At 46.8% G+C, this 25058-nt stretch overlaps 1 protein-coding gene across 2 annotated transcripts in view; it reads left to right on the top strand.

Annotated features, from left to right (window-relative positions):
* LOC134147650 (rho GTPase-activating protein 39-like) overlaps positions 1-24847 on the top strand; it is a 67516-nt gene extending 42669 nt beyond the window's left edge. Inside the window, exons 3-10 of one of the 2 annotated variants that reach the window (XM_062589013.1) lie at positions 1720-3028; positions 7828-8374; positions 9842-9931; positions 16670-16743; positions 18359-18558; positions 20716-20807; positions 21629-21798; positions 22257-24847. In XM_062589013.1, coding sequence (XP_062444997.1) covers positions 1720-3028; positions 7828-8374; positions 9842-9931; positions 16670-16743; positions 18359-18558; positions 20716-20807; positions 21629-21798; positions 22257-22451 — 2677 coding nt within the window. In that variant the 3' untranslated portion in view covers positions 22452-24847. The remainder of the gene's footprint in view (positions 1-1719; positions 3029-7827; positions 8375-9841; positions 9932-16669; positions 16744-18358; positions 18559-20715; positions 20808-21628; positions 21799-22256) is intronic. The other variant, XM_062589014.1, reaches the window with a different exon arrangement.
* Positions 24848-25058: the final 211 nt, after the last annotated feature.

Raw genomic sequence — 25058 nt, 5'->3', positions numbered from 1 at the left:
AGGAGTCCTGAGGTAAGGGCATGTGGAGAGAAGGGAAACTCATAGTAGATGTGACTTACTGGGGCAAAGAGCTCAGAGCTGATAGGCTGTTTTGAGGGTGTGGGGTCAATAAGCCAGGTGAGGTGAAATGGAGTAGGAGCATACAGCAATGTGAGGTGTTAGCATTGCTCCTGTTTTGGGGCAGGGGTGTCTAGATGTTAGGCAAGACAGGTGGGCAAGCACAACACCTCCCTGGAGAGGCTATGCTCAGTGGGTGAAAGAGGGGGCTGAGACTCGGCAGATAAGGGGTCTCTGGAGAGCAGAAGCAGTGGAAGCTGTTATGAGTGAGCAGGAAGGGGTTGGGTTGTCCTGAGAAGCCCAGGGCACCTCATGGAGTTTGGAGATGAAGACACAGGCCAGGGTGTCCCTGAGGGGCAAAGAAGAAGCTCTGGGCATGTGGTGGAGATGGGTCTGTCTGACAGTGCAGGGGACACAGAGCAAGGGGTCAGTAGAGAGGGAAGGAGCACAAAGAAGAAGGTTCAAATAGAGCAAAATGGCTCCAGAGACTTGACATTACCCTGTTAGGAGAACATCTTCTGTCACAGCCAGGACACATGCAGTGCACCCCTAGGTCTTACCCAACAACAGCCAGTAGTGGAGAGTGCAAGAAACAGGGCCAGCTTCAAAGGAACTGTCCTTCTTTCTACCCCATGTTAGATATGGGCTGGTTCGTCTTGCCCGGTGAAGGAGGGTTGTAAGTTGAGATGCTGGTGACGCATCCTGTCCTGCTCTACCTGCTCTAGTGTGGGCTGAAAGCTGGGGACAGTGGTACCTTTTAAGACCTGAAATCCCAGGCTGGTTTAATAGCCTCTCCTTTCCCTTTTCCTCTGAGCTCATGAGTACAGAAGCTCTTCTGTGACAGCAGGTTGTTACTACACTGTAAAATGCGCCTTTGGAACTGAGATGTTGCAGTGAGAATATTGGGTTGTGGCTACGGACATGTATCATCATGAGGTAGAAGATACTACTAGAAGAGGATTCCAAAGCTATTGACCAATACGTTTGGTCAAGGGAATCAAGTCTGACAGTATCTAGATTGGACTGGGAGAATGCTCTATGCAGGGGCTTAATTGATTGTATAGGAGCGTGACACACATCCTTCGAGCTGATGGCATCAACCCCTCAGTACCTTCCATAGACCTCATAGGTTTTGCTGTAAGGAAAACATGGATCTGGAAAATTAGTTAAAAAAATACAGTGCTCTGGAAGGGCTGTCATCATAATTTGACGGTCTGAAGACAGACACTTGAGGTTATTTTTCAACTCACTGCTCAAATGGTTAAGAAATTCTTGCTGTTCTTCTGCCAGTTTTTTGGGATGCTGTGCTAGCTCAAGAGTCACGGCAAGAATACGTTGTTTCATAGCTTGCTGATGATGATACCAGACAGGTTATAGTGGGATGAGCTTATCTCATCTCATTGTTTTGCAGTTCATGAGCCAGAAATTTCTCTTGTGTTTAACAACAATGTTTTTGTTTCTGGAATGGGGATCTGCAAGAAAGAGCAATGAAGAGCTGATATAACTGGTTGGGGAATTTCCAGGCACTTAGAGACTGATAGTCTAATGTCCTCGCATAAGCAGAGACTATTTTACTTGTTTCCTACTAGAATAGAAATTCTGAATGCTGTTTATTTTCTCTTATTTTCTTAAATAATTTCCTGTATTTGTATCTTTCTTTAGGGAGACACCTACCCACTGGCAGCCTCTGCCTGGCACAAAAGCAGCCATGTTGGTCAAAGTGAACAGTTTAAGGCAGGTACAGGGTTCTTCAAACAGTTCGCTTCAGCTGCAGAACACCCCAGAAGCCAACAGCCAAAAATCTCTTCCAAAACCAGCCATATATGCTCAGCCTCAGTCCACATCCCAGAGCCCTGGTGCCACAAAGCAAGCGCCTGTAGAAGAAGCAAAACAGTCGATGCAGATCAAAAAGACAGAGAATGGTGGGTTTTGCTTAGTGCTGATGAATGGTCCAACTTCTCAAACACCTCCAAGGAGTCAGACAGGAACTCCCCAGCCTGCATCCCCCAAGTATGCTTGCCCTGCACCTATATACGATGAGCCATCTTTAGAGTCTCCGATTTATGATGAGCCTCCAGTAGATATGGACACTGAAAGTGTCAACATGAATGGGATGTCTCCACCAGTGTCGCCAAGCAATAGCTTAAAAAAGCAGCTCCAACCAACCAAATTATTACAGCATCCAAGTACGCAACAGCAGCAAGCTGCAAAGAAACATGCAAGAAATCCTTCTTCCACTGAATACAGCCCAGCTGGCAGAGAATACATAAAACATATGATCAATGTTGACCAATCGTCCAAACTTCCTCACTCTTCTGCTGCAACAGCTGAGGCTTCTGTTAAACTGCCTGGTCAGCTTACTTCAAAGGACAGCTTCAAGCAGTCTTGGAGGATCTTGGAAGCCAATGTCCTCAAGAACATGGAAGCCCACCATAGTAGGCAGAACAGTCTGCAAGCTCAAGAGTACCCAACTGCTATAAGCCATCAGGATTCTGGTTATTCAACTGGCCCTTCCCCAAGCTTGAGAAAAAGGAAAGGAAGGAGGCAAGGGACAGGTCAAGGAAGACCTGGCTCTGTGGGCAGCAGCAGCGAGCTCACAGCTTTGAATGATAAGTTGATTGCTGAGATGCGTGCTGTGGTGGGCAGGTCAGCAGCTTGCAGAGGAAGCAAAGCCAGCCTTGATGCTGAAACTCTGGAGAGTGGCATCCCAGCAGAGAGCAGCAAAGTCAGATTTCAGTCTGACCACTTGAAAAAATGCGTCAGCCGGAGCTCAAGGGACGATGTCTCAGCCAGTAACAGGTCTCTGTATAGGCAGGGCCTGGAGAGCAGAGGTGGCTTTCCCAATGACACAGCTACTCCACAGGACTCATTGAGACAGAAGAGGACCTTTGAGAAAATAGATTCTTTAGAAAAGAATGTCACCAGCCAGACAAGTTTGGCTTCATCAGATGCTACACATCACTCCTCTCAGGTACCTCCTGATCTTTACTGGGAAAATCACACACCTTTGCTAGACTGTTGTAGTACTAAGTCGAGTGCCTGATCGGACTTGGACAGGTTTAGGCTATATGCTGCACACAGAACATGTGTGTGCCTGCCAAGCAGTAAACTGGTTACAAAATTTTACAGCTTTGTAGGTGGAGATCCAACTTCAGGCCAGTGGTCTGGGTGGCATGAAAGGAGGGAGCCTTGTGGAAGGGTTTGTATACCTGAATGGCAAACTCTCAGCGCTGTGGATAGTAGTTTTACAGTGCTGTATTATTTGTAGTCTGGGAAGGAGGCCTTGTTCTGCTTAAGCATTGGACACACAGAACAAAACACCCTTTCTCTAAGGGCTTAAAGGCAGATCATAGGGTGTAAAAACTCAGAAGAATCCAGATGGTCAGATCAGGGATCCGTCCTGCCCAGGGCAGTCTCTCTGGCAGAGCTCCTGATGGTGCAGGTCCTCAAAGGGAAAAAGCATAGTGACGTGGCAGATTTGCTTCTCCCAGTGCGTCCTCCCAGCATGCTGCAGCATAGGGACCAAGTCCAACGTTGTATATGAAACTCGATTTTTTCAATAATCTTTGGGGAAATTTTCTCCCATGGGTTGGCCTACCTGCTTTTTGGAGCTTCCTTGCTTTTTGTCTCCATAAAACCCTGTGGTAATGAGTGCCACGGTTCAGTTATGCACAATATGAAAAGGCATTTCACTGGTCATTATAGATTTACTGCTTGATTGCCAATTTGAATTGGAACACCTGAATACTTTGGTGGCAAGAAACTGGAGAGTGTTTCCTACTGACCTCTGGCCATTTGGGCTTTTCAGAGGGCTGTGTAACACTTGCTATGGCGTGTTCCATTTACTGTGCAGACTCCTCCGAGTCCCTTCCTGTGCAGATGATGATCTGTAACTTTGATCATCTTTGTAGTTCTTCCCCTTTTATAGCCTTTTTTGAGCTGGGATCACCAGATCTGTGTGTGAGACACAGGATGCAGGTATGGGGTTTTGTATGGTAATGTGACAGTGTTTTCTGTTTATTGCTCTCTCATCCTTTCCTAGTAGTTCCCTATGTTCTGTTTGTCCTTTTAACCACTCCTGAGTATTTAATTAAAATATTTAGAAAACTATTGAAGAAGACACTAGAGTTGCTGTCAGGTTGGAAAGAGCTATTCCCATCACTGTGTGTATGCAGCTGGAGTAATTTCTCCCTACCACACAACATTTCTGCAGAATTTAGTTTGCTGTCTTTCCACTTTGGATTTGTAAGATCCTTCTGCTTCATAGTTTTAGTTCAGATTTAGTTTCAGTTTTATTTTAGATTTACTGCACGTTATTTCATCTTACTCTTTTCTCACTTATCTAGTTACTTCACTCTTGTTCTGCCTCAGTTTTTCTTCCATGGGAGTCAGCTGATAACAACTCTCCATCGTGAAAACTATTTTTTTTTACCCTTTGCTTTGTCTTGTGTCCTGTTAGTTCATAAGGGAATCATGTCTTACTGCATGACTCTTTAGAGTATTTTAAGGACCTTTCATGAAGAAGCTTAGCAAACCTCACTGAACACATCAAAACACTTCTATAGATTTTTGAAGTGTAACTTTCCTCTAAAAGCCCAGCTGATACTTCTTCACTGTATCATATTTAGGTGTTTTTACATTCTATTCTTTGTTATAATTTATTTTAAGGAATTCAGACTTACTGGTGTTAGTGCCTTGGTTTCACTTGAAACCTCATATAAAACCTGATGTCACATTTCCCCCGTTTTCCATTTTTCTGGCACATGGCCAGTTTAAGCTCACACATGACTCGCCTGTTACAGTCAACAGTTCAATAAATTCATTTTGCAGTCTCTTTTGACCTCATGGAAGAATACTATCTCATCTGCAGGGTTTATTACACTTCATTGCTTTGACAGAGTAGAGCTGAGACCTGATGTCTTGATTACGCTCAAGAGATGGTGGGTTGGGCATAGACTATGACTAGCCTTTTCAGTGAAGGAAAATAATTGATGTGTGATAGGACAATGAAGGAGAATAAAATGGAAGCTGTAAGAAGATGAATGATGCAGCAAAGGCAAAACACTCTTGAGAACTGAGCTTCCAAGTCCGAAGGGGAGGAGGTTGCAGAGATACTATGCAAAATTGCTGTCTAGGCTGAAAATGGCAGTGTGTGGATTGAATCAGAGGCAATGTCCTGTGATGGGCCTAAGTGATGGAGATGAAAATCAAGAAAAGAGGAAGTTCATTATCTCACAAGGGCAAGCGGAAGTTTTAGGACATGCTGAGCAGAGGTGGGTGTGTGGTATCAGCACAAACATAATAGCCGAGTAGGTGTGAATGAGATTTCAGAGATAAATTTTAAAGAGAGAGGAGGAGAGAACCAAGAGCCTGTTGAACCTCTAGAGAGAGGTGGATCCTCAGAAATATCACACTGAAGGAGCAATTAGAGGGATAGGAGGAAAACCAACCCAGGGCACAGAAGCTGGATTGGAGAAGACTGAGGATAGAGTGGGAAGAGAGGAGCTTCTGGCACTGATTTTTAGACAGAATGTTGAGTGAATTCAGAGACACTGAGGAGACAGGGTAACTTAAGGGATAAAAAACTAAGATGAAGTAGAAAAATGAGAGAAACAATTGTGCCCCAGGCTGACAATACAAAGTGGAATATGGTGTGTGCTAATCCCATCATCCACATGTAGATACATGTTGTATGTAAAACAGGGAAGGGCTGGACCACCAAGTCTCTGTCATGAGTTCAGCAGTTTCTGCCTACAAAGAAGGAAAACATTAACTTGCTCTAAGTGTTTAAGAACTAACATGTATTTTGGGCTTGACTGTAGCCCAGAACTGGAATATAGAATGGCAGGCAACTTAAGGGTGACCTACAAAGAAAGAAAAATGCATGTTTTACTTAATTTTGGTTTCACAATGTGAAAAGTTTATGGAAAATCTGTTTGTGTATGTTTTTTTTTTAAAAAAAACTCTATATTATCTTGTTTGACATTTTCCTACTGTTATGCAGGTCTCCTTGGAGAATGCAGAGTGAAACATGAATAGTTTACCACTTAGTTGCTCTATGTGGAAATTTCAAGTCTAACAGAAAAGTCCGTTGCCTATAATAAATTGTTGGATGTTTAAGTTAAATGTGTCTCAGGCTGCCACTTTCAGCCAAAACAGAAAATTCTAAATGGGCAAAATAAATGTCCTTTTCTCGCTAGTAGCTGTTACCCATCGTTTTCTGGGGATCAGTACTACCAAAGCTCTCGTTATGTAGTTCCTTAGAGATTGCTGGGGATGAAGGAGGGACAAGTGCTCTATGTAAAAATGGCACGTAAAATCTGTGGTGGAGAAGGCTCTTTGTCTCTGCTGTATGTGTCTGTAAACCCGCAGTCAGTGGACTTACCTCTAGAGCAAATCAGTTTGATGAATATGGAGTGCTTGTGGGAAGCTGCTGACTCCACTCCTCTGAGGGGGGAAAAAAAGAAGAAAAAAACACTTTTGAAGAGTTATTGTCATTGGGGAATGTTATGCCCCCTCTTAGATAAGAGACGTTGTAGGGAGTCCAACATAGAGGCATCTGTGAGTGTGGTGCAGTGCTGCTCACAGAGGCAGCAAGTCTGAAGCCACAGCCTGTATCTTCCCCGAGGATGCTCGAGCCAGCGCATGCTGGGGAGGGCTGTAGGTTATGGAAAGATGCAGCTCCATGGCCAGAGGAAGTTGACTGAGACAGATTTCCTGACTCCTTCACTTCAAACACACATGTTGTTGTATGACTTGAGCTCGTAATGGAGCATGATGTAGTTGGAAGTCCACTGACCCTCATGCAGCAGCCCACTGTCACTCTAGATGTAGCTGCACGGACCTGCTCCTTTGCCACTATCCAGGGACACCCTGACATTTGATCCACCCATTAGACCTTCACATCTCAGTGGTAACCTCAGTGGTCACTGAGGAGATTTGTCCTTGGGTTATGATTGTATTGTACTTGTCATCTTCCCTCAGAATTGCCCTTCTTTCTTCCCAAGACACGTTTGGTTTGAATGATTATCCCGAGTGACAGCCTTGCCATTAAAATAGATGCGTTCGTGCTTCCGCTGTGCCTCCCTCCTTTAGCTTTTCCTATCCGATTTGTGTGTCTGACCAGTATTTCCATAGAGAAGGTTGTGGTGGAACTGAGATGTGCGTTTTGAATACCTCAGTGCAGATGCTGTCCAGGTACGGGCTCAGCTGCTTCTGACAGTAGCTAGCCATGCCAGTTTGGTTGTGTGTCTTTTTGTGATTAGAACTTGGAAAAACAGTAAAGGCAGGAACCAGCTATGGGATTGTATCAGCCACAGAAAGTAGAGGCAAGAAGCAAGTGGTTCTGGTAGTTCTGTGGCTGCCTGGTCTTTGCTGCCTCCTGGGCACAGCTGGGCTCTTACAGCCCAAAAGGAAGCAGGAGCTGAAGGGCTGTGAGGAACTTGGATCCTTGGTGTGTGCTTCCTGCCAAGCGCCACACTGCTTCTCTGGCAGTCACCTCAGCTCCTGCTTGAGGCTGTCACCAGGAATTCGGGGACGACATGGAAAACCAGCCCCATTTCTCCCTGTCTCAAGGTTTCCCTTGGGGACAGTGTCCATGTGCTACTGTGCCAGCCAGGACTCTTGCAGAACTGCAGATGTCAGCAACAGATTCTGCACAAAGATTTACCACTTTGCAGTTGCTGTTAGCTTCACTCACTGTTATTTATTTTCCTACCAGGATCAGGGAATCAACTAAGCAATTTTTAACACATCTGTTTTCCATTGCAGCCTGGGACAATAGAGTTGGACCCCAAGCCAGAGAGCAGCAGTCAGCCTGGCAGCTGTGTAGGATATCATTTCTCTTACAATACTCTACGGAAGCCCATCTCTCAAAGCAGCATGGCAGACTGGGCTTCTAAAAACCTGAACATGCACACTCAGGGCATCTTCCGCCGAAGGATCTCCATCTCCAACATGCTCTCCTGGAATGGTGGCTCTATCAAAAAGCCAATGCTCATCACTAGCAACCGCACCATCAAAAAAGAAGCCTGTGAGATGTTCAAACTGGTGCAGAGCTACATGGGAGATCGTCAGACTCGCATGGATCGGAATCATGTGGCATTGGTCACAGTCACCAAGTGCTGGAGCATACAAGGTTTACGGGATGAGCTCTATATACAATTGATCAGGCAGACAACAGATAATACGTGCTACCAGAGTCTGGCGTGGGGCTGGGAACTGATGGCCATTAGTCTGGCCTTCTTCTCTCCATCACCCAAATTCCAGTCTTATCTGGAAGGTTACATCTATCGTCACCTTGACAACGATGAAAACAGTAAGTGCCTCATGCTCACCAGTGTATGTGCAGCAGCATTTTGGTGGGTTGTGTCATTTACTCAGGGTTGTCTGGTTTTAAAAAAACAAGTAGTCACCATCCAATACTGTGGTTTCTGTCACTGAGAGCATCGCATCCTTCTTCTACAAGGTGCAGCTGCCACCAGTTCATCTCCCTGCAATTATCAATTGTATCTGGCAAAAGAAGTGCCAACCCTAAACTGCGCTCATCTAGCTGATCAGCTGGGCAGTATCAACCCAGAAAAGAGCTGATTCCACCTCTACCAAGGGCAGAGTTTCCTTGGATTCTCTGAAGATATGATTTGTTTCAAAGTTCCTTAAACCAGGAAAAAAAAAAACACACATTAGGGAGCCCTTTCAAAGCAGGCCTTAGAGTGGCAACTAGCCAGTGGTTCTAAAGGATACTGGCTTGTGTTGTAAACAGATGTGATTTATCAGTATCTTTTAAAAGCCTTGGGGAGCTGCCTGGCATTGCCTGAAAGGAAGAGTTGCTCCTACCTAACTCATATACCCAAACAAAACTCCAATTTTAAGTTGCTGCAGCATCCTGGTTAAAAAAAAATGCCAACTGTCAACCTGCACGGTATTTATTGGCTGATTTGTGACTATTTCTGCAGCGCTCCTTAGCAAAGCAAAGTTTCAGTCTAACAACGTTGTTAGAGCCTCATGACCAGATGAGGAATTTTGCTTTCAGAGAATCAGAGTTTGTGACTTGTCCAGTCTCAAGCGATAAACCAAAGCTCTTATTCCTAGTCAAGCTCCAAACATGAGTTCAAGTCTCCCACAAATCTTCAGGACAGACATTCTGCCCCAGCACATCTCTGCTCCCTGCTAGTGAGTGCTGTAGGTGGGGGTGAGTCCTGGGCACAGCCATGGTGCTACACCAACCTTTGCTTTCTGGTCTTATGCTTGTGACCTTAACATTAGCAGTTCCTTCACTGCACTGGTGGGTGTGCAGCACTAGTTTAGATTTCCACAAGGAACCCAGAATATTGTCACTTCTCCCCGCAAAAATTGTTCCCTCCAGCTGTGTCTGGCCTGGAGAGAAAAAATTGCCCTACCAGGACCCAGGCAGTAAGGAGAAGTAATCCAAACTATTTAAGTGGCTTATTCTTGCTGCTGCTATTTAGGGAATACAAATTTGCAGCCTGGAGCTTCTTAAATATTTGGCCATTCAGAGGAGTCAAGGGACATTCTAGGTCCCTGATTCTGGTGCATTTGGTGATGGTTGTGATACAGGACTTTTCCCTGAGCAGACTCCTCATGCCATAGTGAGGCTGGCTGCTTTAGTTCATGTCTGAGGGCAGTTCTGGGCTTTGGTGTCTTACATTTCCACATTATTAATGGTTTATTAACCCAGAGCCTCTTCCTGCCATGCTGAAGGGGAGGAGGGCAGGGAACATTCAGTCTCCTTTGTTGCTCAGTTAACAGTGCTTTAAATTTTCAGTTGCACAGCGTATCAAGGAGCTTACGGATCTGAAAAACAAGAAGAACTCAAAATCCAGGAAAAAGAGGAAACAAAATACTGAAGATGAAGGTAACGGGAGGAAGGACTGCACTGACCTCAGACAGGCTGAGTTGCTGAGTTCCACTGAACATCAGACCATTTCTTTAAGCTTTATAGACATAGATTCAGGAAACTTTACTGTAGGTGCCTTTGTAAGAGCTTTGGCCAGAGAATGGATCAGAACAGAGCAGCATGAGTGTCGGCTGGGCAGTGCATGGGGACAGGTGTTCCTCGGTACAGGGACAAGTAGCAGTGTAGGGCGAGAGGGATCCCTGTCACTCATGGGTGGGACAGGTGCAGGGAAGAAAAGGGTCTTTAACTTGGATGCAGACCTGGGACTGTAACCCAACCAGTTTGCGTGCTGCAGACTTTTATATAGCACATTCAGTGTTACAGGCCATCTGAGAGAGGATGTTGATGAGAACCTGTCTAAATTGGAATAATAGATTTTGTAAATCACCACCCAACTTGAGGACCTTCAGGGAGGACATCTGATAAACAACACTGCTTTTTTTTATCCCAAGTATTGACTTCTTGTCCATACTTCCTGGACTGTGCAGCCCCATTCCCCTTGTCCTACTCTTCCTGGCTGGAGCAGCGTGTCCTGACCCAGAAATGCCTGCGCAGTCCGCGGGGGTGATTCCTTCAGGCCTCCGAGACAGCTGGGAGAGCCATGCGCTGCTGCTTCAAAGCAGGGTACGGAGAAAGCCGAGCTGGCTGTGGATAAGGCAGTGCTGGTCACCTCCTGGCTATAGCAAGGAGTGCCTAGCTGAGATGTTATTGACAGAGGCAGATTTCCCTGGCCTTTAGCACTAGGTGACATAGCTGTACAAATTTGATCTAGCAGTCCAGGGCTTGCAATAGCATCTTTAATGAATGAACAAGAGCTCATGTATTTCTCGAACCTGAGGTTTTAATGCTGGCTGCAGGAGGACAGATGATACTCTATCTGGCCTAAAATGTGCCTGGGCAAAGTTCATTCCATTTTTTGTATCTTTTAGGAAACTTGAGCCGACTCTGTGAATTCCTATCGGACAGCAGCTTATATTGTATGGACTCACTGTTTTTAATCTGGTTTTGGGAGCCCTGGAGTACAACTTCTTGCATTGTTGAGCCCTGTCTCACTTGAGCATGCAGGTGTATGAAACATGGAAACTGCAGCTGCGCTCTCCAGAGACATGTCGTGATTTCCATGTGTCACTGTTTCTTAAAGTCAACTGCAAGTCCGGCCAATGGCTGAGGAGGCCCCTTGTTTAAAAGCCCTGTTCTCTTTGCAGTAAGAAAACTTCTATCACTTTCCCTTTGAACAGACTGTCTCCTTTGGGATCCTGAGCAGAGACCTGAAGTTACACTGAGGAATTATGTTTCTGTTAGGCATATGTCTTTTTCCCTTCCTGTTCAGACCCAGAAGGGTTCAGCCAATTCCGAGTCTTTGAAAAGTCATTTTGCTCATGTTCAGAGGGATTTTGATACCTTTATGGGACAACTCCCTTGCGGTTTTCTCTGCACAGGGCGTGCTCTGTCTGTGGGCTGAGCAGGCTTTCCTGTGCAATTGCCTATCTATGTTGCAGGCGCTGGAGTTGTGCTTAGGAAGCCAGAGTTAGTTTTTATTTAAAAAAATAAAATATTGGAATTACATCAAAAAGACACAGCAGGAAAGCTTTATTAAGTTTCCAGAATGAAGCACTTGAAAGGCAGAAATGCCTGTGTGGCCTTAGTTGAGTATCTAATGACAGGTCACATGCTGTTCCCTTCACAGGACTCTGTCTGCTTTAGCACGCACAAAAGAGAGCTTGGGGAGCAAACTGGTGTTTTAGAATAAATGAGCTTGTCTGCAAGGCTCCTGCCAGTTTGTTGCAAAAACTGTAAGGTGTGCAGCAAAGCAGAGTCATAACACCAGGAAGAGAAAGGGTTGGCAAGTTACTTGAACCAGATTTTTCAGAAGTGACTAGTAATGGTGATGATTTTTTTCTGGAGTCTGACCTCAGGCTCTGGGCTGTAATTCAGACAAGTGTTGCACACTTGGAGCTGCAGCTGAAGTAGATGGAAATCCTGCTTGAACATGCGAAGTGCTATCTACCAATGACTGAGAAAGTCAGGCTTTTCCTCAGGATACTTGTGTCTGCTCCATGTGCACCGTTTGCCTTGTTTGTAAGATGTGGGAGTAACTTCGTTCCTCACCTTACAAGACTCTCTTGAAAAGATATTTGCTAGGAGCTGTGAAATACTTAGATGCATATAGATGCTGTAACAGTAATGTAACAGAGAAGCCAATAAAGACATTACATGTCCTGTCTTCAGAATGGCTGAACGGTGTATGTGTAGGCATGTATATAAGTCTTCCAGAGAAAAACAAGGGGAATTAAAGCAGTGGTTTTTTTTCCCCAGCTTCCTACAGTATAGAGGCTTGTAAGTAAACATCTGGGTGAGTTAACATCATCTCATCAGATGTGCCCCAAAGCAATCATTCTGAAGTTTCCCACACTTACCTTGGCGATCTCCAGCTTTTAATGTAATTTTCTGTGAGTGAACGAAGTTTGGAGGTGGTGGGAGAACCTTTCATGAAACAATAAGCGATTGAAAGGCAGAAGAGTAAAAGGTAGAAATAAATGATCTGTTTTCACAAGGAGACTTGACTAATGATCCTACAGGAATCTACGCTGGGGTTTGGTCTGAACTGAGAAAAGGAAGCAGACAATGAGGTGACAAAGCTCGGTGTTGATACAGAATTATCCAGGTTGTAAAAACTGAAGGTGCAGCAGGATCTCACAAGGGTGAGTTACTGGGTGATCAAGCAGCACAGAAAATTATGTGTCAATAAAAGCAAAGTATCATACCTGGATAAAACATCTCTCGCTGCATATGCAGCAACAGGCTCTTACATAGCTGTTGCAAATGAGGAAAGGAATTTTGAAGTTACTATTTACAAATTTAAAAAAATTTATACACAGTACTTGGAAGCTGTCAGAAAACAAATAGAAAATCCGGAGCTTTTAGAAAAGGGGCAGAGGGCAAAACCAGCATCAGCACTCGGCCGCGGTGCTGCCTGTGCCCTGCCACATACTGCCTGTGGCTCCCTTCGGGGCTGTTCAGTGTGGCCGAGTGCCAGCCCTGCAGTGAGAGGCTCAGCAGATGCGGACGTGGAAGAGAGAAGGGAGAGAGAGAAGGTCAGCAGGCTAAAAGAAATCGCAAGTTATCTGGGGAAAGTGAGAGGAAAAAACTCTGTCATTGTTTGTCATAACAAAATTGGGTGGTTTCCAGTTCTTTTGCTATCAGGCAGCAGGTTTAAAACTGTATTTTCCTGAAGCAACAAATTAAATGGCAGGAATTGGCAATCCAGGGTGTTGTGCAGGTCAAGAGTATAAACAGGTTTGGGGAGAAATGGAACAAATTCGAAGACAGCAGGTTGATCAGCAAATGTTAATGGTCCAGGTGCAATACTGCCTTAGGATATTTCCCATATGCCGTTAGCTGGAAAATTTTAATGGGAATACTCATTTTCGATACATCCTGTATCTGTTTCTCTTTCTCCTGCTGGTAGATGCAGGCTGTTGACACATATGGACCTTTGGGCTGATGAGGTATGGCAGTTCCCATGCAGGAAATGGTGATGGAGTAGGATTAGGGAGATGCAGAGGAATGCACACATGGTGTAAGGAAGGAGAAAGAAGGGGCTAAGAACCTGTTGTGAGGTGGAGGTTCAGATTTAAACTGGGAGAGCGGAACCAGTGCAAAGCCCATCTGGGCTGCCCCTACCTAAGGCTTCAAATTGTGCCCTGTTGAGGTCTGTATGAGACAGCAATAGATCAGAGAAATACTGAGACAACAGCTTCTGCTGTGCTAAAATACTCATCCCGTAGCTGGGTTCTGAATCCACGTTGTTTGCTGCATTTTTTAAGAGATTTTTTGGCAGGAAAGCACTTGAGTCTGTTCCAGAAGGTACGTTCCTGCATGTGTATTGCCTGGATTTTAACTTGTTATAAAAGAAGAGGCTCTTTAAGAACTTCTTTGCATGTGTTTTTAGGCCAGCACATGGAAAAATATTTTCCTTCGCAAACTGTTTTTCACTGTTGCGGGTTGTTAGTAGGCTTCTGTTCCTGAGCTCCTGGGGCTACTGTGGTACCAGAGGAAATAACAGATCAACTTGGATTTCACAGATTCATGATGTGCTCAGAGAAGTGGAATTACTGTTAGTATGAGCCCCTTTCCAGCCTGTGTAGGCTAAAATGACTTGTGCCAATGCTGGTAGGTATAAGCTGGGGGCTGGGGGTAAGGTTCGTGGCAGTTCTGTTAAGGAGAACTGACCATGCATAACGAATTAAATTCCAGGAACAAGTTTCTAGCTGAGAATCTCTAAAAGCAGCCAGGTGGCTGAGTCAGTCTGCTTTTTGAAAAGCAGAGGCTAAGGCTCCCATCTCGCCTCTCAGCCTCCTGGCCTTTCTCAGCCTCCGTTGTATGGCCCGCTGTGCACATGCCCTGGGAGCCAGGAGAGCTCAGATCAGGGTGGGTGACACCCATTAGGTAAGAAGGAGGCCAAAAGTTGCATGTTCAAGGTGCAAGTCCCCTGCATGGGGCCACTCTGCTCTACACCAACAGTGGCAGAGAGCCCGAATCGGCTCCGTTCCTCGAGGCTCCCTCCAGGTTTTGATGATTTGGATCCATGGGCAGTAAGACGTCCAGCCCTCTGTGCAGAGGGCGAGTTTGTTGTCAGTTTGCTTGAAATTTCAATGGCTCTACTTGCAGTCCCCCCTGAGTGACAGGCACGAGCTTGACCTTTGCTGGAAACAGGATGCCTCACCGCAGAAAGCACGGGGTGGAGGGTTTAGGCTTTTCCCAGGACCAGGGAGCTTTCTGGGGAAGAACAGAACGATCCTCAGTCAAACGCATCTTGCTGCTAGTCACAAGTGCCAGTAATGCAGACTCTGATGCAGCCAGTTCTTTTGCAAACCTTGCTAAACTTTTAGTGCGACAAAAGGTTTCATGGTCAAACTGCAAAGTGAAAAAGTATTTCTTATTATTGGTTTTGAATGTGCTGCCTTCTGTGTATTTTTTCTGACACAGAGACGGATTCCAGTCTCACTTCTTCCTAGTCATTACTATGTGAACCAGATGACACTTTACATCATGGTGTGTCTGTACACCACCATTTCAACAGCAGAAGTAGTAACCTAATGACACATTACAAAACAGCTCATTTAGCTCTGTTCTTTTCTTTCATTCTTAAACATTCCCATTATAAATCATGCCTGGGATTAGCAGGATGTTTTGCATACGAAGAATATTTTGCTTCAGATATTTCCAAGAGAGAGAAATTCTTGAAAGCGACTTCCTTCTCTTTGCCTGTGGAAGCAGGGGATGCTGTCCTACCTCCTTTTGCATTTCTCTGGTGTAACTGAGGGGCTGCACTTCAGAGGTTACAATCAAACAGATTTGTCAAGCTGCAGGTGCATGTTTAGTCTTGGGGGTACCAGGACCCTGGGTTGACTGCTGACTGGTGCAAGAATGGGAGAAAGCCTCTCACCTTCGTTATTCTGCTTGGGACAAACTTGTTATTTCTCTGTATGAGCAGATTTGAGGAAATCCAAGATCCCATCCAGTTTACCTAAGCTGCAGAGTGCATGAAAGGCCAATGTGAAATAGGCAGCATCTGACCAGAATGTAGATTTTAAAAGCCACAAATATTTTGAACTCTGCTGCAAGCTTTGAGTCTGGCAAGGACTCAAATAGGGCAGATCTATTCACTGCTTTCAGCAAGCAATTTGGGTTTGACTCGAAAAAGAACAAAAGGCCAACGGTTTTGGAAAAACTCTCCCAGCAATCAGTGCTCTGTCAGTGCAAATATTTCTCTTGGTGTCAGGGGGGATTAGCTCTGTGAATCCTGGCTCCACTCACCCTCAAAGTTTGCTGAACCAAGCACAGCAAGAGCAGCAGTTCTTGCAGAGGGGCGCAGCTTTTGGGGGAAACTCCCAAGCTCTGGTGTGTCAGTTTTTCTTCATATTGCACAGTGCACATGAAGCTTGTGTGCAAGGATGAGTTGGAGGAAGCTGTAGCAAAGAAATTAATGAGGTTTCTATAGCTTTCTGGGAAGATGAGAAATATGCCTCTGCTTTCATGCACCTCTCCCTGCAGTCCTGAATTGACTCTCAGTGCTGGCTCTCCAGCCCTGGCAAAGTCTTCTCCACTGCTGCCTCTCTTAGTGGCCCAGTACTTCAGTTCTCCAGTGCTAAACAATTTGTTTAAAACACTTGAAAACTTTCCTGGCAAGAAGCTGTCTCTGGATACTCTTTTTCTGAGATCTAGCAATATTTAAATACTTAGCCCTGTGTCTGCGAGCTGTTTAGCTGTGGTTGTGCAGCAGGGAACGAGTGTGCATGCTCCTATGCATGCCCAGGCTACAAATGCCGAATGGCAGCTTGCTTTGAGCCACGATGGAGTCAGAGCTGTGGCTGCCTGTGTGTGTGAGGCTGCGATCTGCAGGAGCCACGGCGGGAGGTGTAGAGCCTTGAGTCGGAGCACAAATCCTTCTGAGCCCGAGCACTGGCTTGCACTGGCATCACCTGCCACAGGGCTCTGGGGCCAGGAGGGTTCAGTGCACTCCAGGTGTGATTTTAGCAACCTCTCTGCTCTGCCTGCAGAACAGGGCTGTGCAAAATGGGGGTGCACATTTGTGCCGTGCTGCACTGGTGCTTTGTTAGAGCTCTGGTATTTGGGATCCATGGAAAACGTGTGGTGCCTGTGGGCTGACTGCTTGTTTTTATTTCCCGCTAGGTCTGCCCATCAGCACCTATGCCAAATACTGCTACCGGAAACTCCAGAAAGTAGCTGTCACTGGAGGCAAAAAGGTGAGTAGCTGCCCCAGCTACAGGGCCTGTGGATTTGCCTGTGTGTAGTCCTTGTACAGCACTCCACTTTCCAGATACCAGAGAAACCAGGCCCATGACTCTCGGAGGTCGACACTGATTCAGCGATGGAAAACAGAGATAGAACAGAGGAGACTTGTTCAAGGCTTGTCTCCCCATGAGTTTGCGGGCAGGGCTACTGGCCAGGTCCTGCAATACTTGCTGGCAGAGAGCGGTGCCTGCCACACTGGGTGCTGCGTAGCTGGACCTTCACCTGCCTTAAGGACTTGGAAGACAAACTTGATATTTGACTATCCTCAAGGTGATAGGAACTGTCTGTACAGGGAATGCCCATAATGGAAGGAGCTTGGTTTCCTCAGAGGAGGAAAGAGTCTCTCTTTGCTCACTGAGAGCTTACATGGGACTGGTCTTGCAGCTGCTTTACTGTAGAATTGTCCATTTCCAGTTCAAAAAAATCTTGCAGTAGAGATGTCTGGCACAGAGAGGAGCCTGTGTGCTTTGCGTTATCTGGAAATCCCCCTCCTCCCTTTCCTCTGCACAGTTCTGTGTTGGGCTACAAAAGCTGGCACACAGCCCCAGCCTGTCTGTCCTAGGTCTCTGAGCCAGATCCGGTCTTCTTTTATTTCTGCAAATCCCTCGGGGGCCTCCCTGCCATCTGGACTCCATGTACAGTGAGCAAATAGCTGAAATACCTCAGGAGGGGTGAAGGCTCCCGGCATCCCCATGGGGGCAGAACAGGAAATGTCCAGACATGCATTGCACACAACTGCAACCCCAGCCGGCTGCCACCCGCCGAGGGGTCAGCGAGAGCTTTGAGGAATGGTGCTCTCCCCCGTCCCTGCACCTCGCTTGGCTGTGGTGTTATAGCCAAACGGTCACTGTGCTAGACAGCCTGCGGTGCCTACGATAATGCTTCGTGTGTCTCACGCTATATGAGATTAGAAATTCCTTTGAAGTGTCAGCATCTTGCAGAAACAACACGTCCCACATGCCCAGGGTGACGCTTGGTGCCTGTTTTTCAGAGATATTTGGCATCTCTGAAAACTAAGCATTTCCTAGTCTTAAGCTGGATCCTGAATTTGGATGTACCTGGAATTCTCCTCTCCTAAAGAGCTGTTTTTCTGCTGCCCTGTGGCCATGTGTCTGTGTGAAGCAGGGGGCTGATGTACGCGTGCCCTCTGCTGGCCTTGCCACGGCTTTGGGCCAGGCTGGGCCCTGCTTCTTCCTCCTGCCGCGCCAGCACAACAGAGCCAGGTCCAGTTGGGACAGCTGGAATATTTCCCAAATGCAGAGGTCAAAGCACCGCAACAGAATCTGAAGGCCAAACTCTCCAAAACTGTCTCCTGTTACCAGGCAGCAGCTTCGCTGCTCCTTTTTGGCCTGATGAGTTCAACACCCTCCACTCCCCCCCAGTTTTAGCATGTGCAGGCTGTAGAGTAGAAATTGTGCTTGACAAGGGATTTCCAGAATGCCAACAAGGTGGCATGCACATGTGCAGCCCTCTCGACCTGTGAACGCTCACCATCCGTGGGTTGCTCTTCTTCCATGGGCCAGCAATGCTGTGCTGCAGCTGAACTGAATTCTTTTCTGTCCTCAGGGCCTCCGTAAACCAACAGTAGAAGAGATAACACATGCCAGAAATGCCATCTTGACACCATCACTCTTCGGCAGCTCTCTGGAGGAAATCATGTTACGGCAGCAGGACATGTATCCGGGTAAAAAGCTGCCTTGGGTACAAACGCAGCTGTCGCAGCAGGTCCTGGCATTAGGAGGAGAACAGACTGAAGGGATTTTCAGGTGAGTTTTTGGGGCTCTGTATTATTTTTGATCCACTCACACATCAGTCCTCAAAGTCAAGAAATCAAGATTGACGTCCAGATGGTTCCCTTTCCCTGACAATAGCACCCTGTTCCAGATTGGACAAAATATGTCCTTTCTCAAGGGTTAAGGAATTAGTCTATTTGCATGCATTAGCACAGAGGGGAGATTATTTTTTCTAGATATGATCTGAACTACTTAGGACAGCAAGTGCCTGGGCATGGCGTTGAACTTGCATCAGTTTAAACTGATAAACTCCAGTTGGCTTGTGCAGGGAAGGGACAAGCTCTTGGATTCCTGGCTGAGCCCGTGGCTGCAGGTTTTTGGTTTGAGCAGTTCTTGTAGCATTCTTGCTTCACACTGTGGATTCCTTCCACACTTCTGGAGAAAGTCTGTGCATCTCCTGTGAGCCCTATATGCTCCACTGGTGGTGGGATGCTGCTGCTTAAAAATGGAGTGACTGCCTGGTAGGTGGAAAGCTGAATTGACTGAGAATAATTGGCACCAACCAGGAGCTGAAATACAGCATAGTACCATGCTACTTGTAACTTGTAGTGTCCCATGCAGAAAGTGCAGCCTTAGAATGGGAAGCTTTTCTCTTCTGGATCTCTAGCCCCCCAAACCTTCTGTTTCCCAATGCCCTTCCTTTAGGGGGAGCTGCTACCCTGCTCTGCCCTCCAGGTAGGTAGTTCCTATAGGCCTCCCTATTCACAGGTGAGCCTGCGCATGTAGGAGACATCCCTCCGCCTGTCTCATCCGTGGAGCCAAGTCCTCTCTCAGTTTGTGGTGTTTGTATAAAATGTGGAACATCTCCCAAAAGATTGGAATTATTTGCTATGTTTGGTTAGCGTGAAGGGCTGAATATCTCATACAAAGAGGAATAGATTCAACAGAGAGACTGGAGAAGTCTTGCCCCAGCTTAGTGGTTTAGGCTTGCGTTATTGCTCTAAACCAGGCCTGGGGCTGAAACTTGGGGGGGGGTCTCAAATCCCAGGCAGGTGGATTTAATGGGCAGCAGCTCTTCCTCCATGCCTTGCTTTGCTCTACAAAGGACTGACTGCTGCAGACACCTTCCTGGGGAAAGAGGTGTGAGGCTGAGAAGCAGGGCAGCTCCTTCCATCCCGGAGTTTGGTGGGTGAGAGTGCAGAATGGGCAGTACTCTGCCTGCCTCTCCTCCCCGTCTTTCTTCTCCCTGCAGAGACATTGTGAGTTCTTTAACTAAGTGTTGAGGACTTCAGTGACAGCTGCCAGTTGGAGCCTGACTGCTCCCTGCTGACCATGTCCCAAGTAGTTTGTGTTGATCTTAATGCAGTGGCCCTAAATGTAGATTTGCTGTTTTCTTTTCTTTTTCTTTTTCTTTTTTTCTTTTTCTTTTTTTTTTTTTTTACCTGTTTGCAACAGGTAAACACTTGAGAAGGAGTTACAGATAATTATCAAGTAAAGGATCTGCCTGAAAAGGTCACGCTAAAGGGCAGACCAGGGGCCAAATAGAGCACCCTCCAGTGACTGAATGTAATTATGAAAAGATGACAATCTGTGAACTAAAAGCAGTTCAGCAAATGCAACACTTTAGCCCTGATGTACAAAACTCTGGTATTCTGCTGGGTGACCATGTGAGGATTCAAGAGAGACAAAGAATCTGTATGGTCAGTGTAGGGGTTCTGTCTTGGGGAGTTTTTTTTGTTTGTTTGTTTGTTTGTTTGTTTGTTTGTTTTTAGGTTTTTGTTAATTTTTCAGTTGTTAAACTCAGTTTAAGGTAACCAGCGAAAGACCCAGCTTTGCCTTGAGTAATTCATACTGTCTTGGCCTATATAGCCAGAGTTGTCCATATCTCTAGACTGAAAAATGCCACACAGGAGTGCAGTTACAGAAGATAATAGCTCCTGTCAAAATGACGGTGTCTGAGTTAGTAGGAATGAGACAAGTGTTTCTACTACCCCCATTTTGAAGCTATGTTTAAAAACAAACAACACATTCCTTCTGATGACCTGCTTCTGTAGCCGCTGGCATGTGCTCTCTTCTCCATGGGACCCCAGCAGCAGTCTCGGATCTGCGGCTTGCTGGCCAGCTGCTGCCCCGGCACATTGCAGAGCACTATGTATCTCTGAAGCATCCTTGCTGTGTCTCTGTCTGCAGGATACCTGGTGACATAGATGAAGTTAATGCATTGAAACTGCAGGTGGATCAATGGAGAATCCCAAGTGGCCTCAGTGACCCCAACATCCCAGGTATGGGAATACTGTGCACTTGTGGTATGGCCTCAGCCATGGTACATTGCTGAGGAGAAGGGAAAGGAGCAGGCCAGGAGATTTGCCGCTGTTTTGAGACAGGTATACAGTGCTGCACTCCTTATGGCGGGCAAAGCTGTCTTCACCAACAGGGCTTCTTATTCTTTGTCTTTCTGCTGCATCCCCAGATACTGCTAGCAGTAAAGCATTGAGGTGATGGGGATCGCTGCCTCCAGCTGTATCTCTAAGAGCTAGGCCATATGAGCTGGACAGCATGCAGAGCAGCAGTGAGTATTCAGAAGCAGCACTCTTTCTCTGGAGGTCTCTCACTCACCCTTTCCTTTAGGCAGCTTCAGAGCTGCTTCCTGGCAAAGCAGGTAGATAGGAGCCAGCATTTCCCTCTAAGCAGCTTGTTTGTCCAAGAATTTCAAAGCCAAGACTCAGATAAGGTGAAACATAACCTCTCTCTGTCTTCTGGTTGCTGAGGTGTTCAGTCTTGCTGTCAAATTTGTCTCTGCAAAAAAAAGGCAGAAGAGAGCCTTTCTTATCAGTGATACTTGAGATTTGCCTGTTAGCACTGGCAACAGTGGAGCAAGAAAGAGCCCATTTTCCTTTCCGACAAGGAGCTTTGGTGATGTTCTCTGCTGCCTCCTCACCCTATCCTGCAGCTCTACTGAGCATGACATGGTTTGGCTTGCTGAGCTATTGCAGGCTCACAGGCTATGGCGAGTAGTCAAAGAAAGCTCTGTGGCCTCATCCTGTGCCCAAACATGGTGGGGAGTTGACTAGAGCTTTTCTCATGCACTCTGCTTTTTGCTCAGCCTCTCTTCTCAAGCTGTGGTATCGGGAACTAGAGGAGCCCGTAATCCCCCAGCAGTTCTACAAAGAGTGCATCAGCAACTACGAGAACCCTGACGCTGCTGTGGCCGTGGTGCAGCTTTTGCCAGAGCTCAACAGACTGGTCCTGTGTTACCTCATACACTTCCTGCAGGTAGGCAACCCCAGAAGTCTTGTGCTTCCTCCACCGCCAGCCAGGAGCCTGGCACACAAGGGGCACAGCTAGTGGGACAGTTTTCGTGTGCCATCAGCTGAATTTTAGGACCGCTCACCTGTATTTAAAGTGGGATTGATGGCAAGGGGCGAAGGGTCTGCTGGCCTTGTCCCTTGTGGGAGCTCTAAACTGTGTTGATTCCTGGTCTTGTGGACTATGGACAGAGCTGATCCCAAAGGGACAGCTTGGAAACTGCAAGGCATTCCCTGTCTGTGGAGGCTCCCACAACATCAGCTGTGGCAAAGCACAGAGTCTTTCCCCTGTGAGTGTGGCTGTTGGGGCTTTTCCCTTTGGGGAGGCCACATCTCTACTGCCCTTGCGCCTTTTGTTCAGCCACGTGTTTGGAGTCTCTTGTCTTTTTCCATTGCTCCAGCTGAACCTCTCCTTATTGCCTGCAGATCTTTGCTCAGCCATCGAATGTGGGCAGAACAAAGATGGATGTGAACAACCTGGCCATGGTGATGGCCCCCAACTGCCTGCGTTGTCAGTCTGATGACCCTCGGATTATCTTTGAGAACACACGCAAGGAAATGTCCTTCCTTCGCATGTTGATAGTGCACTTAGACACGAGCTTCATCAAAGGGCTGGTTTGAGGTGCTAGCCCTTGAGGTGCAAGATGTTGCTCTGAGGAGTTGCTGGGTGTCTGATGTCTTCTCCCCTCCACTTAGATTTCTTCCATTGTCCTTGCTGTTGTCACACTCTGGGTTAGCCCTGAGCATCCCCCAACATATGAGGACAGGGACTAGACAATCCTGGAAGGCTTGGGCTATTCCACAGTAGGACCAAGAAGTCCTTGGACATGCCAGGCCAGATACAGTCATTCCTGGCCCTCTTGTGTATGTCAGAGCGGGCAGCCCTCCTCCTCAGAGCTGCAGGACTACTTGCTCCTTGAAAGGACTGTGACATCCATGAGAAACTGCTACCTGGGGCCAGGAAACTCTCCTGTTTCTCTTCTGGGGGCAGAATTGGCTTCAGGTAGGAGGACATCACTCCCGTGCTATGGCATGAGCAGGTCCTAGGGGAGATACTGGGGATAACTCCGCTGGTGTGGAGACAGCCTGGTTCACTGCTGCAGACTGTTCGCTGGGAGTTTTAGGATAGTTCTGGTGGCCCTCGATGCTGTTGGAAGAGGGTTGTGAAGGTGCAGAGTCTTTGAGTCTCTGCTGCTGGGTGGTGGACAGGCAGACAGTCCATGGTTGGGACCTCATACTTAAGCATCCACTCGCCTTCTTTTTTAGATGGCCTTGAAGCTATACAGCCCCTGTGGCTGACATGGAGATGGGTCACTGTATAGTACAGACAAGCCCTGTGCTGAGCTAAGCCAGCATTCACTCACACTGTGGGGCCTGAGGACAAGGGAAGGACCATGCACTACGTAACAAACAGATACAACAGCCTCTTTGGCATCCTCAATAGATGTCAAAAGAGCTCAGAGAAGCCTCCATGGCTCCTGCACCCTCCTTTTCTGGCACCAGGTATAAAAGCATGTTAGAACTCTGCTGAGCTTGGCCAGCCCCAGCCAGGAGCTCCTTCACAGAGAGCTCTGCCAGGAGCTGAATACCAGCTTTGCCGACTGTCCTGGTTTGTCCCAGGCATGGAGACAGCAGGAAAGACCCTTGACAGTGAGAAGCTCTACTGTGTTCAGATATGCCCTTCCAGGCAGAGCAGTAACTTTCCCACCTGCTTGTGCCCAGAGTCAACAGTGGCACCCTGTTCTTCCTACCAAAATCACTGGAGTTGCAGAGGGATCAAGAAGTAAAGGGAAGGGAAGAGGAAGGTCTGAGCATCTGATGTGCTGTGGGGCCTGCACAGGGATGGTGTCAGCCAGGCAGCTCCGTGTCCTCATTTGCTGTTAAATGCCTGAGACTTTCTGTGTGCCACCAAGAACATACAGACACAGCAAGGAGAGTATCTTTGGGAGGTACCGCACAGATTTCCCCACAGCCTCCAAATACTGTTGCATGTTCCGTAGCAAGCAGCAGCTTCTAATTTTGTGATATCCTGGTGACTCTTCTTTTCCTTTAAAGCATTTTCTCTGCTGGAGGCAGGTCTGCTGCAAGGCTGAAGTTGTGTGTTGGGATTGTTCATACAACACTAAGTCTGCTGGTAGCATCCAAAGTTGCATTAATGTTTCTACATCCTATGTCAAGTGGGGACATGGGATCACCCTCTCCTGATTGCTGTGGGGAGCTGAGCCCTGCCAGCAGTCAGGTTTAAAGATTGATATCTGACCCAAAGGGTCAGGCACAAAGTGCCATATGTACAGTTGTGCCTTGAACCTGCTAGCATTTCAGTGTGTGTAAACGGGGACTTTCAGAGCACAGGTTTGTTCTGATGGACTCTTTGGCAAGAGTTCAGTTTGTGCCTGGCTGAACCAAGGATCATGGTTCCTCTAATTGTACTAGATCTGTCTGTGGTCCAGTGGGCCAGGAAATCTTGCTCCTTTATCAGGATTAGCTCTGTCAAACATGCCAACAAAAATGTGCCAGTATCTGCTTCACACATTCATCCTGTCCCAGTGCTCAGCTCATTTGGCCTTCTGAAGCACTGAACAATTTATACTTAGGGCGTGGGGGTACATTCCCAGAAATGTAGAGACAGCAGGGGGGGTTACCAGCTTTGCCATGTTTTCTTGAGATTTGAATTGTTGAACAGGCTCAGGGTGCCATGTCCTGGGCCCACATGGGCTGCAGCAGCCATGTGGTGCCTACTCCCCTTCTAAGTCTGCAAATGCATGTGCCTGTGTCTGGGCCTAGCCTGCAGGTGGCCACCACGTAGGTGAACCATGCTATCCCTTGCACTTAGCTGTAGCAGGCAATCAACCCATAGGCATTTGCTGCTATTGCAAATGAATGCTTCTTGCCAGGGCTGTAAAATAGGCTAAGGAATTACACTGGATACTATTTTCTTTTTCTGCCAACAGATTTGTAAATATAAATCAGTAAAGCAGCCTCTCTTCTGTTATAATAATAAATATAATCTCCATGATTGTCCCTTGTCTTTTTTTTGTGAATTTCTGAAGCATGATCAAGCCTGCTCAAAGCCATGGATTTCAGCGTGAATGCCAGTGTTCATGAATAACATTTAGGAATCAGCATGATGTAAGCACTTGGAAACCAAGCTGAGGGCTATTTTTGTTATTCTTAAATCTCAGGCAGCTAGTAAGGGGCACTCAATGAAACTAGTAAGAGATCAGGTTA

This window comes from Rhea pennata, chromosome 16, assembly GCF_028389875.1.
Source record: "Rhea pennata isolate bPtePen1 chromosome 16, bPtePen1.pri, whole genome shotgun sequence".
Taxonomy (NCBI): domain Eukaryota; kingdom Metazoa; phylum Chordata; class Aves; order Rheiformes; family Rheidae; genus Rhea; species Rhea pennata.
The sequence above is the reverse complement of the archived record's forward strand: the minus strand, read 5'-3'. Positions and strand labels throughout refer to the sequence as shown.